Source organism: Megalobrama amblycephala, linkage group LG16 (genome assembly GCF_018812025.1).
Source record: "Megalobrama amblycephala isolate DHTTF-2021 linkage group LG16, ASM1881202v1, whole genome shotgun sequence".
NCBI classification, from domain to species: domain Eukaryota; kingdom Metazoa; phylum Chordata; class Actinopteri; order Cypriniformes; family Xenocyprididae; genus Megalobrama; species Megalobrama amblycephala.
In genome coordinates, this window is record NC_063059.1 from 23,488,852 (window position 1) to 23,504,534 (window position 15,683).

At 36.9% G+C, this 15,683-nt stretch overlaps 2 protein-coding genes across 2 annotated transcripts in view; one reads left to right on the forward strand and one right to left on the reverse strand.

Annotated features, from left to right (window-relative positions):
• Positions 1–1,249: 1,249 nt before the first annotated feature.
• si:dkey-182i3.11 (leucine-rich repeat-containing protein 15) lies at positions 1,250–2,280 on the reverse strand. Its single transcript, XM_048160423.1, has one exon. It carries the CDS (start codon positions 2,061–2,063, stop codon positions 1,386–1,388), a length of 678 nt encoding a protein of 225 aa, XP_048016380.1. The 5' UTR covers positions 2,064–2,280; the 3' UTR covers positions 1,250–1,385.
• A 10,064-nt stretch (positions 2,281–12,344) lies between these two features.
• mark4b (MAP/microtubule affinity-regulating kinase 4b) overlaps positions 12,345–15,683 on the forward strand; it is a 52,054-nt gene continuing 48,715 nt past the window's right edge. The window contains 1 exon segment of the mRNA XM_048161974.1: positions 12,345–13,334. Coding sequence (XP_048017931.1) covers positions 13,284–13,334 — 51 coding nt within the window. The 5' untranslated portion in view covers positions 12,345–13,283.

Genomic DNA, 15,683 nt, shown 5'->3' on the forward strand with positions numbered 1-15,683 from the left:
TTTTTTAACAAACTACAGTGATTTCATTATGAAAAAGAGGTAGACTAAAAAAAATCCACAAATACATTGTCCAAAACATTTGTCAGATGTACAGAAGTTACAATTTAATCCAGGCGTCTATGAATATGAATTAATACCTTAGTTGTAAGTTTCTTGTCATCCTTTTTTATCTTATCATCCATTTTTTATTGACAAGCTTGGGCCAATGAAATGAAGAAGTACACAGAAAATGTTTATATTTGTGAAGACAAATCTGATTAAACTAGTTTTACAGAAAAGCAACCACAATTTACAGCCGGTCGTACATCTTTACCTTGAGATCTAGTTCTTAGAAACACCCAGATGAGTGAATGCATAAGAATCTGAATCTCTGAGTTCTGAAATGAGTAAATGGAAATCCCCTCTAGCAGCATCAGAATGTGGCCTCATTAAAATGCTTTGTCTTGTCACACGCTCTGAGAATAGGCTGCAAGTATTCAGCATAGCAGTTTATTTTATAGAATAATAATGTAAAACAAATCTCAGATGCATCATTTTTTCAGTGTATTATGGAATATATATTGCTTCTCTGATGAACATTTGCATTTCAGATATATTAAAAGCATAAATCCCTTGCACACAAGCAGTGGCGGTTTCTTTTCTCAACACTTTAACCACATATATGGTGGTTTAGCATAGCACAGCAATCTCATAAGAAAAGTAAAACCAGAAAGAAAATAATCAGAACTGTTTGTTTCTCCATATTTAAAGAGAAACAGGCTGAACTTATGCAATTATGTGATAACGTTGATGGGAAAAGAGCTGGGTAGGAGAGATTTTGCCCAGAGGAGCACATGGGTGTAGGTTTGACCAACTGAGAATTATTGTTAAACCACTGACTTAGATACAGAATGAACACACAAGAGCAATCCCATGGATTCCCATCAAGATGGATAAATGCTCGGTTTCCTAGAGGCATCAGAGTCCCGTTTTCCATTGAGTGGAGTTGATTAAATTTAATATCGAGTTCACGTAATTTCACTAAGCCTTGAAACTGTGCTGGATGAATATGCTGGAGATGGTTTCTGTCCAAATGGAGCTCTTCCAAATTGACTAGAGCAGAGAACACTTTGGTGGGCAAGTGTGTCAGCTGATTGTTTTGCAGGTGGAGCATTGTGAGACTTCTCAAAGATGTGAAGATACCATCTGGAAGCTTATTGAGAGTATTAAAGCTCAGATCCAGATCTTTCAGTTTGGACAGATCTTTAAAGATATTGGAGGAGATGGAATGCAATTTATTGTTGGACAAATCTAGAACCCTCAGGTCTGTAAGACCTGTGAAAAATCCAATAGGGATGGTTTCTATCCAGTTGTTGTTCAGCCATAACTCCCGTAAATGAATAAGGCTAGTCAGTAGCTCTGTAGATAGTCTTTCCAGGTGGTTGTTGCTGAGTTTCAGAGTCCGTAGTCTGGCTTAATCCTCTAAAGGACACCTTTGGAATGGATTGGATATGATTTTTCTCCAGATTGAGATCTCTCAGGTGATGTGTCCTTCTGAAGAGGTGTTTAGGAATCTTCATGAGGTTGTTGTTGCTAAGATCGAGATGCTTAAGCTTCCTTAGCTTCAAAAATGTGCGTGAGTGGAGCTCTGAAATGTGATTGTTGTCCAATTGTAGATCGTGCAATGCTGAAAGTGGGTGAAAGAGGTCCAGTGGAATAGCAAAAATATTATTGCTGTCCAGCTGGAGTTCAGTTAAGTTGCTTAAGTTGTTAAACACGATGTTCGGAAGAGACATCAGATTGTTGTGATACAAATTAAGGCTCTCAAGCTTCCCCACGTCTTGAAACACGTGTGGTGTAAGTGTCTCCAACTGATTGTAACTCAAATCCAATGCGCCCAACTGGGAAAGACCTCTGAGAGAACCGTCAGACATGGAAACAAGAGCATTATAACTCAAATCCAAATGCTTCACTTTAGGAATCTTAGAGAAAATGTCCTCGGGAATTGAAGTTATGGAATTTTTTTGAAGATAGAGGCTATAGAGGTTTGGAGTATCTTGAAGGACACTTGGTAGGTATGGCATCTAGTCCATTTCGACTAAGATCGAGGTGATCTAGCCATATGGCACCCTTAAAACTCCCATTGCCTACACTTTTTAGGTTGTTTATTGACAGATAGAGTTTAGCTAGATGGGTGCAATTCTCAAATACATCCACCTCAATCATTTCGATCATGTTATTTCTCAGTTGGAGGTCCATAAGAGGCAGGAGCTCCTTCCAGGACCCCATATGATAAACTAAATATTTGGTTCATATTCAGATTGAGGATGTTGAAGTTTGGTCAGACCATATAGAAACATCTGAGGAAGAGTTTTAATAAAATTGTCACTGAGATCCAGCACTGTGAGGTTCAGCAGCCCGTGAAATTGTCTTGGTCCTAATGTACTCAGTTCATTTCCACTCAGAAATAGCTTTGAAAGACTGCTCATGTTCTGCCAGTTGGTATTCAGTGACATATTGAAGACATTCTTGGTGAGGTCGAGAACCAACAATTTTTCCAAACCTTCATTTGGGAGAGCTTGAATCATGTTATGTGTAGCATATAAATGCTTGATACCCTGTGGCAGATGAGGGAGTTCCAAAAGTTTCTGGCTTGAACATACTATGATGTCAGTATCTTCACATTTACATGGTATCGGACAGGCGTCAACCAATGCGATGAGAGCCAGAACCACTGACAATGGCCAAAACATTTTTAATGATGTGATCTGAAAGACCTAAAGAAACCCACAAGTTACATTGTGACACAATGTGAAACCGGGCATATATTCAAATGTTCTCCCTTTCATTTTAAACAACTGACAGCGAGTTATGAGACAGAATGAAAGTATTTTAATGCTTTTTTTTTTTTTGCTGAGATTTTAATAAAATCATAGCAGAAAATCCATTCTCATCTATCATTTATTTCATTTTTATTAGTTTTTGAAATTATCAATCATGTATCATATTAAAAAATCAAATTATAAAAATGTTGAATGGTAACACATTTTTAAATGTCACAAATCTATTAACTAGATGTACCTCTACATTTAAATACACACAACTGATATATCATCAGCAACTTTAATGTTTCTTTTACGTTGTTCTTAATGCATATAGACAGACTTACCTGCAAAAAGCCGGCCAGCAAACAGAATGGTTGTGAAATTTGTGAAATGCCCCGTATCACAATAGCATAAGGTAAAAAAAAAATGACCTGTCAGCAGAACAACATCCTATCTTTGATGTCACATGCGATACATCCTTGAAGAAAAAAAACAAAAAAACATTTCATCTTAACCACATGAACGCAACTAAAATCTCACCACAGCTTGGGGAAACTCAGCAAAAACAATAGACAACAGGTAGCTACATTTCAAAACCATACAAACAGGTGAATGAAAAAAAAAAAAAATGGGTTGTGGCTAATGTACCATAAACATTTTTATATATTGGTTTAAAAAGTAGTGAAATAGGCATTATTCATTAAATTATTTATATCTTTGTAGTATTGGAGGGACCACCAGACTCTCTCTCTCTCTCTCTCTCTGACTCTCTCTCTCTCTCTCTCTCTCTCTCTCTCTCTCTCTCTCTCTCTCTCTCTCTCTCACATAAACACACACACACACAATCCATCCCTTTACACAGGCTACCTAAAATGGTGCCTTTGAAAGGCACTGTATTAGTTTAATCATTATCATTATAAATGTATATTTTTAATAAAAATAACTCTATAAATGATTTGCAAATGACACACAAGAGGCGGGTCACATGTGGCGTGGAATGATGGCCATTTTGAGTTGACATCATTGTAGTCCTTAGTTCACAACACTTAAGTCAGCACTTAAGAATCCATCTTATACTTTACTAAAAGTTGCTTTTAGCTTCTTTATAAAAGTCTCCTACTCTTAGAAAAGTCCTACTCTTTAATAAGAATTTTTTGACACTTAAGTTAAAACTTAAGACTATTCTTAAGAGCATTTCTGAGAAGTTTTATACATACGGGCCCAGAACAAAACCGAGCACCTTTGTCTTCGAAACCGGCTGTCTTTTGAAAGCTCATGACTGAACACCACCACTGAAATCGCGTAACCTAACAAAACCGGCCATCAGTAAAATCTCATAACAGAACAAAACTGACCACCTTTGACTTCAAAATCTCATAAGAGAGCAAAGGAACCAAACCGGCCGTCTTTTGAAAGCTCATGACAGAACAAAGCTGGCCACCTCTGAGATCGCGTAACCGAACAAAACAGACCACCTTTGTCTTCGAAATCTCGTAATAGACGGAAGGAACAAAAAAACAGCCATCTTTTGAAAGCTTGTGACTGAATAAAGCCCATCACCACTGTGATTGCATAACCTAACAAAACCGGCCATCAGTAAAATCTCATAACAGAACAAAACCGACTGCCTTTGTCTTCGAAATCTCGGAAGAGAGCGAAGGAACAAAACAGGCCGTCTTTTGAAAGCTTATGACTGAACAACGCCCACCACCACTGAGATTGCGTTAACAAAACCGGCCATCAGTGAAATCTCGTAACAGAACAAAAGTGACCGTTTTGTCTTCAGAATTTTGTAAGAGAGCGAAGGAACAAAACTGGCCATCTTTTGAAAGATTATGTCTGAACGAAGCCCACCACCACTGAGATCGCATAACCTTAAAAAATGTCCATCAGTGAAAAATCAAAACAGAACAAAACCGACTGCCTTTGTCTACAAAATCTCGTAAGAGAGTGAAGGAACCAAACTGGCCATCTTTTGAAAGCTTATGTCTGAACGGATCCCACCACCACTGAGATCACGTAACCTAAGAAAACCGGCCATCAGTTAAATCTAGAGACAGAACAAAACCGACCACCTTTGTTTTCGAAATCTCGTAAAAAAAAAGAAGCAAAGTAACCAAACTGGCCGTCTTTGGAAAGTTCATGACAGAACAAAATCCCAACACCACTGAGATTGCGTAACCTAAAAAAAGTGACCATCAGTGAAATCTCATGATATAACGAAACCGATAGCCTTTGTCTTCAAAATCTGGTAAGAGAGCGACGTGACCAAACCGGCCGTCTTTTGAAAGTTCATAACACAACAAAATCCCACCACCACTGAGCAGAGGTGGGAAGTCCAGGGGTCAGAGAGTAAAAGTCCTGCCATATTTTTATTCCACCCACTGAAGCATTAATGAGATAAATAAGTGTTTAATTGAGTGATGATTGACCATTATTGAAGACACCTGATGATAACAAGCAGAATCACCAAAGGAGAAAATCACTATTTTTAAGTTACCATCATCGAGGTCAGGGTTTGTTTTAGTCGAGCTCTTGACCCTTGACTTTTTAATATTAGATTTTGTTTGGGCAGTTTTAACTGCATTAAAACCAACCAGACAAGCAAAGTTAAAAGATGATCAGGTGGTGTTGGTTATGTTTTTACATAATCATTATTTGATCTGAATCACTTAAAACCCAATCTTAGTTAGATTTACATTATTGATTATAGCAGCATTGTAATCCTACAGCAGAATATCAGCTTTATCAATACAAAGTTTTTTATCACAAAAAAAAATTATTTTAGGCACACACAGACATCAAGAATCAGCGTATGAATCTCAACAACGGTGACAAAACATATTCTGATAAACAGATCAACTCTGAACATTAGAAAACAAGCTACTAAAAAGTCACAGAAAAACAGCAAAATGTAAATAGTGAGAATAAAGAAAATTACTAAGACAATTCAGCTCATAATTTATTCATGCAGCAATGCATGATGGGAGGCATGGATGAATTTTGATTGGTGGCACCCAGAATGCATTGCAACATGCTTTATTACTCTCACCACTGTTGAGATTCACAGACTGATTCTTGATGTCTGTGTGTTTAAATGAAACTTTTTTTTTTTAAATCATAAATTTTGTATTGTAAAAGTTGATCTTCTGCTGTAGAATCACAGTGCTGCTGTAATCAGTAATTTAAGTCTAACTAAGATTGGGCTCTAAATGAGTTCAGTGATTCAGATTGAATAATGATTATGTGAAAACATAACCAAAACCATTTTTTAACTTTGCTTGTCTGGTTGGTTTTAATGCAAATAAACCCCCCCAAACAAAATCTAATATTAAAAAGTCAAGGGTCAAGAGCTCAACTAAAACAAACCCTGACCTCGATGATGGTAACTTAAAAATAGTGATTTTCTCCTTTGGTGATTCTGCTTGTTATCGTCAGGTGTCTTCAATAAAGGTCAATCATCACTCAATTAAACACTTATTTATCTCCTTAATGCTTCAGTGGGTGGAATAAAAATATGGCAGGACTTTTACTCTCTGACCCCTGGACTTCCCACCTCTGCCACTGAGATTGCATAACATAAGAAAACAGGCCATCGGTGAAATCTAGAGACAGAACAAAATCGACCGGTTTTGTCTTCGAAATCTAGTAAAAAAAGCAAAGTAACCAAACCTTTATCTTCAAAATCTTGTAATAAAAATACCAAACTAATCAAACTGGCTGTCTTTTAAATGTTCACGACAGAACAAAATCCCACCACCACTGAGATTGCATAACCTAAAAAAAAACGGCCATCAGTGAAATCTTGTGATATAAGTAAACCGGCCGCCTTTGTCTTTGAAATCTTGTAAAAAAAGCAACCAAACTGGCTATCTTTTGAAAGTTCATGACAGAACAAAATCCCACCACCACTGAGATCACGTAACCTAAAAAAAAACATCCATCAGTGAAATCTGGAGACAGAACTGAGCATCACCAGAATCTAAACTATGAGTGTATTATATGTTTGTTTTGCATTAATTAATGTTGTTGTTTTTTTTATTATTATTTTGTCACCATTGTTGAGAATCATATGCAGAATCTTGATGTCTGTGTGACTCTACATGATGCCGACTGAATAATTTCTGCATAATGATAAAAACTTTCAAAATACCAAAGCAGGACAGGATTTTATGCATTATCGTGACTACAATATTCAGAGATCAGTAAGACCACTGTATGATGATATAATCATCTATAATCATAAACAATGAGCAACCAAAACCATTTGATCAGATTTCTACTTTCTCAAAACTTTTTTTTTTGTAACAAATGCTTTGGAAACACACAGTTACATCAATTGGAGAAAAATTCAAACATCAAGGGTCAGGAGCCCAACTAAAGCAACCGCTTACCTCCGCAACGGTGACATTTATAAATTTTGATAAAACATCAACACCTCATTAAGAAGATTTGTATGAAAGAAACAAAGTCAGAGTGGTTTGTAATAAGTGAAGATGCTGAGATCTAGAGAGATCTGTGTTTAATGTTCTGTTTCTGTTATCTGAGTTGTTGATGCAGTGATACAGTAGTTACATTAGCTCATGCGTGTGCTGTTGTCAGCTAATGACTTACTGCAACAGATTTGCATTTTATAGAAAAGGTTTCATAATATTAATCCAGGAATTACCTGTAAAGAGCTTTTTTTTGTAAGACATTTGAGAAAAATTAGTTTTTGTTTGAACAGCCACTTTTGTTTGTCAATTTAGTTCTAATTTTCAATTATTATTTTTTTTCAATATTTTTTGACAAGGGCAGCAGGGATGTTCTGAGAACATTTCCAAATAAAGTATGGTTCCCTAAACATTCAAAGAACGTCTTGAATGTTCTGTGAAGGTCCAACCAAATAATGTCCCCCAAACCCTAAAAGAACTCCACATCGTGACCATTTCTGAACATACTGGGAACGTTACAACGTCCTTAACACCAGTGGGGACGTTCTGAGAATGTTCTGGGAACGTAAAATTTCTAGTGGGGATAACTACTACATTAAAGGATTAGTTCACTTTCAAATTAAAATTACCCCATTTACTCACCCTCAAGCCATCCTAGGTGTATATGACTTTATTCTTTCTGACGAACACAAGCGGAGATAATAATAAATATCCTGACGCATCCGAGCTTTATAATGGCTGTAAGCGTTACCAAACGAGTATGAGCTGAAGAAAGTGCCTCCATCCACATCTATCTATTATAAACATATTCCACACGACTCCGGGGGGGTTAATAAAGAAGTGAAGCAATGCATTTGTGTAAAAAAACAAAACAAAAAAACATCCATATTTAACAAGTTATGAAGTAAAATAACCACTAGACTGCCTTCTGTATTCAAGTTACAGAAAAACTGAACTGGCATTGTGTCAGATAAGCTTTTTCCATAAGTTTAACAGGGAAGGCTTAACATAAGCTTTTTGAACTGCAAGAGTTTTACACTTTCTTCATTAAGTTGAATACGGAAGGTGGTCTGGTGGAAGCTAGATATTTTACTTCAGAACTTGTTAAATATGGATTTTTTTTTTTTTTTTTACACAAACGCTTCACTTCAGAAAGCCTTTAATAACCCCCCAGAACCATGTGGAGTACATTTATGATGGATGGATGTGGATGGAGGCACACGCTTCATACTTGTTGGTCTTGCTCACTGCCATTATAAAGCTCATATGCGTCAGGATATTTTTTTAATATATCTCTGATTGTGTTCATGAGAAAGAAGAAAGTCATATACAACTAGGATGGCTTGAGGGTGAGTAAAGCTTGGGGTAATTTTCATTTGAAAGTGAACTAATCCTTTAAGCAATTCTAAGATTGCATTCTGTGCATTTGTCGTGTTGTGTGTACTAAAGTCTGTCAACCATCATTAGAGTGACACCCTCAGGCTGAATAATGCAAGGACATTAGAATTCTGCCAAAAGTATGTCTGATGTGTTCAGCGATTAGGAAGCTTACACAATGTTTATCATAAACTAGCACTAAGACACAGAATCTACCCTACCTAAATACGGCCAGGAGCCGCTACTGGTCAATACCGTCCCCCTCCCAAACAGAGCTCAAAAGTGGGCTGCCTTGTTTCCAAAGACTTGGCATGCATTTAACACAGCATAATGGGTTGATTTATGCAAGTTCATTTTACAGGAATACTAGTTAGCTATTTTTGAGTTAATATTTCTAGATTAACTTAAATCCTGTAAAAAATTGTAAAATATACTACACAACCACTCTTTAGCCTACAAGAAACGTCCTTTGTGTTGGATGAATACAGCAAAAAATAACCTCCAAAAATGACCCAACAGGCTCAACCCACGGCTCACGCTCAATACGTGAAAGCTCTTCATTCACTGCCTGACAAAACAAGGAAATGAATTAATTCACTGTACGATCCATTATTAACCAAAAGATGGCGCAGTTGAGATGAACAATGGCTTTTGCCATTCAGAAGTTCTGGACAGTCAGTAAAACAAATATTTTGGGAGATGTTTTCAGTTAATATCCAGCATAGTCCAACAAATCTAGAATTTTCTACTTGTAAACAAAAATATTGATATGTACTGGATATTACTGTGTCGACATTATAGGTTTCAGGTTAGTTCTTCCAGTAAATACCCAGCCAGCACAGCTATGTGTGGCCCAGATGGGTGTCACCTGGGCTGTCTAACTGGGGCCCAGCCGGTTTTGTCCACAGTTTCCATGGAGGCCCCACATGTGTTAGCCCAGATGAAATGAACACTGCTCAGTGTGCACACTACAGGCTGTTAAATGTAACACAGAAACATGCTGGAGTTAATGAGATAATTAGGTGATAATGAGCAGAATCGCCGAAGGACAGAGGAACAACAAGAACTACAACTTCAGCCATAGCTTTAGATGAAATCAACTGAAGATAAAAGACATTAAATGTCTCAAGATCTGATTAAACATCTCCACAAACAGCATTACCAGCTTCATTTATTATTAACCAGACTGTCTTAATTTATGCATCTACAGAAGTTGTTATTGAGAATTACCAGAGGTTTAGATGTTGATGATTTGTTGAAAATAAGTTTGGTTTGATGTCACCATGATCGAGATCAGTGCTTGCTTCAGTTAGGCAGTTTGACTTGACTTTTTTTTGTGTGTGTGTGTGTGTTTCTCTAGCTGCTCTAGCTGTTTGTTATGCCAAGAAAGGCAAAAGACAATGTGGTCAGCTGTTAGATGATAAGAATGTAATCATCATTTAGTGGCTTAATTCACTGATCTAATGACTGAGCTTTTTAGGAGCAAAATGTGATTAACTTTGTGCTGGATCTTTTCTAGAATTACAACAATAAAACAGTTTTAATCAGAAAATTTGAAAAACACATTGTTCACTAAACACTTCAAACCTCCTGCAAGATTTACTTATACACAGACATCAAGAATCAGCGTATGAATCTCAACAATGGTGACATGCTTCATGCCGCAGTGCATTCTGGGAGCCATGGATGAGTTTTGTATGAGGCACCCAGAATGCATTGCAGCATGAAGCATTTCACCATTGTTGAGATTCATACGCTGATTCTTGATGTCTCTGTGTGAATAAAACTAGCAGGTGTTTTAAAGTGTTTAGTGTACATTGTATTTTTCAGATTAATTATTTTGATCTGATTTATTCAACTGTTTTGTTATTCTAGAAAAGATCCAGCACAAAATTAATAACATTTTTTTCATATAAAGCTCAGTCATTAGATCAGTGAATAAAGCCGCTATGTGGTGACAATTATATTCTTATCAAACAGCTGACAACAGCTAAACACATTGTCTCTTGCTTTTCTCACCATAACAAACAGCTAGAGCAGCCAGAGAAAAGCCAACACTAAAAAAAAAAAAAAGTCAAACTGCCTAACTAAAGTAAGCACTGACCTCGATCATGGTGACATCAAACCAAACTTATTTTCAACAAACCATCAACACCTAAACCTCTGGTAATTCTCAATAACAACTTTTGTAGATGTATGTCAGAAATAAAGTCAATCTGGTTAGTAATAAGTGAAGCTGGTAATGCTGTTTGTGGAGTTGTTTAATCAGATCTTGAGAGATTTAATGTCTTTTATCTTCAGTTGATTTCATCTAAAGCTATAGATATGGCTGAAGTTGTAGTTCTTGTTGTTCCTCTGTCCTTCACTGAGTCTGCTCATTATCACCTTATTATCTTATTAACTCCAGCATGTTTCTGTGTTACATTTAACAGCCTGTAGTGTGCACACTGAGCAGTGTTCATTTCATCTGGGCTAACCCATGTGGGGCCTCCATGGAAACTGTGGACAAAACCAGCTGGGCCCCAGTTAGACAGCCCAGGTGACACCCATCTATGCCCCACATATCTGTGCTGTCTGGGTAATTAGTTTAAAACACCAATGATCCACCAAATCACATGGAAAGTCAAACAGGTGGTAAATAAATATTCTTCATTATGTTGAGTTCATAGCACATTTACTGGTAAAAGGAACTGCATGAATTATGTAATCATTGCATTCTAACAAGAGTTGTTTTTCCCAGCCTTGATGCAGTTGGTTGACATTTATCAATCCAGAGAACAGTAAATTCTAGATTTTATCTGCAATTTGACAAGTATACTGTATGTTAAGTCAGTCCATTTCCCTGTTTTGTTAACCATCAGCTTTTGCATCACAATAATAGCCATAAATATATAAAATCAAATGAATTAAACAATTATGCTATCATGACCTGAAGCAACTAAGCTTTAATCAATCTCAGCCCAAAGTAAATACTGGATATTTAGTCTTGTGCCTTTTTGTCTGTTTGTGTTTGCAATTTGGTAATGATCTGTGCATTTTCCATCATGATGGACCACCATGTCACAAGGCAAGAGTGATAATGAAGTGGCTCGGAGATCATCGCATTGAAATTTTGGATCCGTGCAGATCTCAATCCCATAGAGAACCTGTGGTCAATCCTCAAAAATGAGTGCACCCACAAATTGTGATCAACTCCAGTACTAATAAGGCAAGTACGGATCGCCATCAGTCAGGATTTGGCCCAGAAACCGATATCCAGCATGCCAGAGTGAACTGCATTGAAGTGAAGAAGAAGTGTCAACAAAGAATCTGCATATATTGAATGTTTTTGCCAATAAAAGCCTTTAAAACTTATGAAATTCTTATCATTGTTTTCCAGTATCTACAAATACTGAAGCAGCAAATTTTGCAAAACACAAAATTTATGTCACGGCTGTAAAACAGTAATATTATGAAATATTACTGAAATAAAATAAAAGCTGAATTTTCAGCATCATTACTCCAGTCTTCTTCAGTGTCTCATGATCCTTCAGAAATCATAATATGCTGATTTGTCGCTCAAGAAACATTTCTTTTTATTATCAGTGTTGAGTACGATTTAAACAGTTATATAGAAAGCTCAGCATTAATTATATTTATTATATTATTTACATCATTATCATATCATGCATTCTGAATCAAGTTTCCAGAACCAGATTGTACTAGCATACAGTGACCAGCTGGAGGAGGTACACATTTACTTGGCATCCCTGTTTGTCTGGTGATGGGTCTGTTACATGAATGAATGAACAGGCAGTGTGTTTAGGACCATGGGGGAAGGGTGTGTGTGAGCGTCCGCCGCAGCCCTGCCCAGCCTATTCTTTCTCCTGACGTCCTTCCTTGATGCCAGTGTCACACGCTGCTGGGGATGAGCATTTTACAGCGACTGTACAGTTTTTATGTTTGGGAACATTGACATTCCCTGCCTCTTCGAAAAGGATACTGTTCATTGGTCTTTGTTGGGACGGGAGTGTGCTCGATATACGCTTAATAGACAGTATTTCGTATTGTAGGCTATTCGCTGTTGTTTATTTATTAATATATTGTTTTCCTGGAAATGTACACAGATGACTCTTTGAAGGGACGCTGCGTCCGTGGGAGTGGTTTATTTTCTCTGGACAACCCAGACTCATTGAAAAAATGAGGCTATTTTCCCCTGTTTGATGCTGCGGTAGCTCAATTTTTCTTTTCCTCCTCTGTTCTGCTTTTGTTTTCTTTCTGTCTGTCTCGTGGTCTACAATCGTTGACGGCGGATCCTTGAGGATTCAACAGACATTTCTGCAAAACAGACACTGTATACGGACTGCTGGATGGAACATTTTCGTTTAGCTAAGTACAAAATGATCTATTGTTCCGGCTAGCCAACCCACCACAGACATGAGCATCATATAGCATTTCTTTAATCTGTGTTCACATCCCACCACCATTGTGTGTAAAATCAAGTAAACTTGACCAAAAATGAGGATTGTTTAAGGAAAACGCTGTATTGGTGGTCGGAGAGGGCAGCAGCGATAGCCTCGCGATACTGGCTCGGCTTTCGGACTGCTTCTCTGTCTGTCCTGATTCAATTAACTGTACACGGACTGCTGAAATAAACCCGGTTTTGCTGAAGGATAAAGTACCAGGGACGATGTCCTCACGCGCAGCACTGCAGCCTGGGAACGAAAGGAATGTAGACCACGTAAGTTTAAAGCTTTCTTACGTCATTTGATTACAACGTTTGTCGTCAAAAGTAGTGATGGGAAGTGAGACTCATTTATGCGAATCGGTTCTTTCGAAACAGTTCGCTTCAAAGAAATGGTTCAAAATAACATCAGCGACTCCTTTACGTCGTCACGTAATTATTACGACATTCTGGCATATTCATATCTTATTTTCTTCTTATTATTTTTTTAATCAACAAGGGTGTTTATTGTAATGTCATGTGTCCTAGTTCAGTTTGTTGCAGCCACTCGGCTCAAAGAGTCCTTGAAAAACGAAACAGGCCTATAATTTGTATTGACGTTAAACAAGTCATTTTGGTGGATACAAACGTGTTACAAAAAACTAAAATGTTGTTTTGTACTTGTGTACATATTTTTGTGACATAAAGTATTACACGTAATAGTCCGTTAGCGATATTTCTGTTATTCGGCTATAGGTTATCTTTATTTGGTCTGTTTGTCGATTCATCGGTTCACTCGAAATGTTCTTATCGGTTCTCGGTTCATAATATGAGTCGGACAGCACCGAAAAAGAGTAATCGGTTCTCAAGAACCCCGCTAACAAATTCAGTCGAATTCTTGAACGAATCGGACCGATTTTGAGAACCAGTTCAGCCGATTCATTGAAAAGATTCGAGTCTACAGAAAAAACCCGTTAAAGGGATAGTTCACCCAAAAATGAAAATGTATTTATTCCATCAGAATTTGACTTGTGCATGACCGTAGCCGGAATCCAGTTATTATAGTTTCAAATATGGATATTTTTCTTACAAAAACCATCACATCGCTTCAGAAGGCCATTAACCTCCATAGCTGTGTGGATTAGCCTACTTTATTTCATTTTGAAGACTTTGTTTCGAACATAAAAAAATAATACAATAAAACCTAGTAAACAAAGACAAAACAAAAAACAAAACAATACTAAAAAATATTAACTTATACATGTTCAAAAAGGAGTAGAAAGAAGCATAAGCTTCTGATGGATGGATGCACTTTTTTGGGCTTCAGAATCTCGAGCTCCATTCACTACTATTATAAAGCTTGGAAGAGCCAGGATATTATTTAATATAACTCCGATTGTGTTTGTTTGAAGAAGATAGTCATATACACCTAGGATGGCTTGAGGGTGAGTAAATCATGGGATAATTTTTATTTTTGGGTGAACTATCCCATTAATGTTTAATCGCTAACCAAGAGCACTGACATTTTTACAGAGCTGTAGTTGTCAGTAGTATTTGGGGCTGTTATCAAACTATAAGGAGTTGCATTGACTAAAACATGAATTTTAAAATGAACAATGTCCTGCCACTCCCTAAAAACACTGTCACAAATGCCACGCAATGATTGAGAGCACGTATCTACGACGTTGTTGTCATTTAAATCACGGAGAAATTTATGCTTTTACAGACCTTCAATAGCGTTTAATTTGTGGATGATTCATTTGCAGTCGTTTGCGGTCTATGTTATTCGTGTCCTGGTGCAAACTGTTCTTGGTAAATCTCAGGCCTACTGTATGGGATGCGATGTAAACCCACTTAACTTCTTTTCATGGTCAGTAAAGTGTGAATTCAGCTTTCAAAGGCCAAGTTATGTATTCAGAAGCAGAGCCTTAATAACCATCAACCTTCAGATTAGTGCTCGATCAATGGGCAGTTTTATAATTAAATTTTACTGTTGCCCTCCCCCAGTCAGGAATATTTGGTTACACCTTTGTGCATTTGCCAAACTGGAATAACATTTATTGCTTTTTTGTTGTATTTAGTGGCATAATTATGCTTCCTTTTTGTTGTATTTTAATTGAAAGCTTGAACAGGTTCCCGGCATCTTATTACAACATGCTGAACACAGAGCATATCAAAACAATACAAAAACATGTTTGCAAGGTAGCAAGGCTAGGTCAGTTCCTTATTATTGCACACACAGTTTATAAAATTGAAAATTGTGGCTTTTGTCTACTTGCAAACTTGTATATCACTGTATCTTATTAAAAAGTCAGATTGCATTATACAATAATACAATACTACAATACTTATACATTATAATTATAATATAATTATACAAAATTATAATGCAAATTGTATTATACATTATACAATGTCATGAAAAGACTGAAATTTAAATTTAAATTAAAAGGCATATAGCTGTGGAAGTGAGTCAGTGATGGCATAATTTTCCCTTTTTTTATTTGGTTCCATCCATACGTGGCTGGAATTCCATGTGTGGCTGGAATTTTTTTTTTTTTTTTTTCATAATGTAGCAAGATCGTGGCAAAGAGCAACAAGTATTCATCTGTGGTCAATCATGTATACTGTTGCAAATACGGCTTT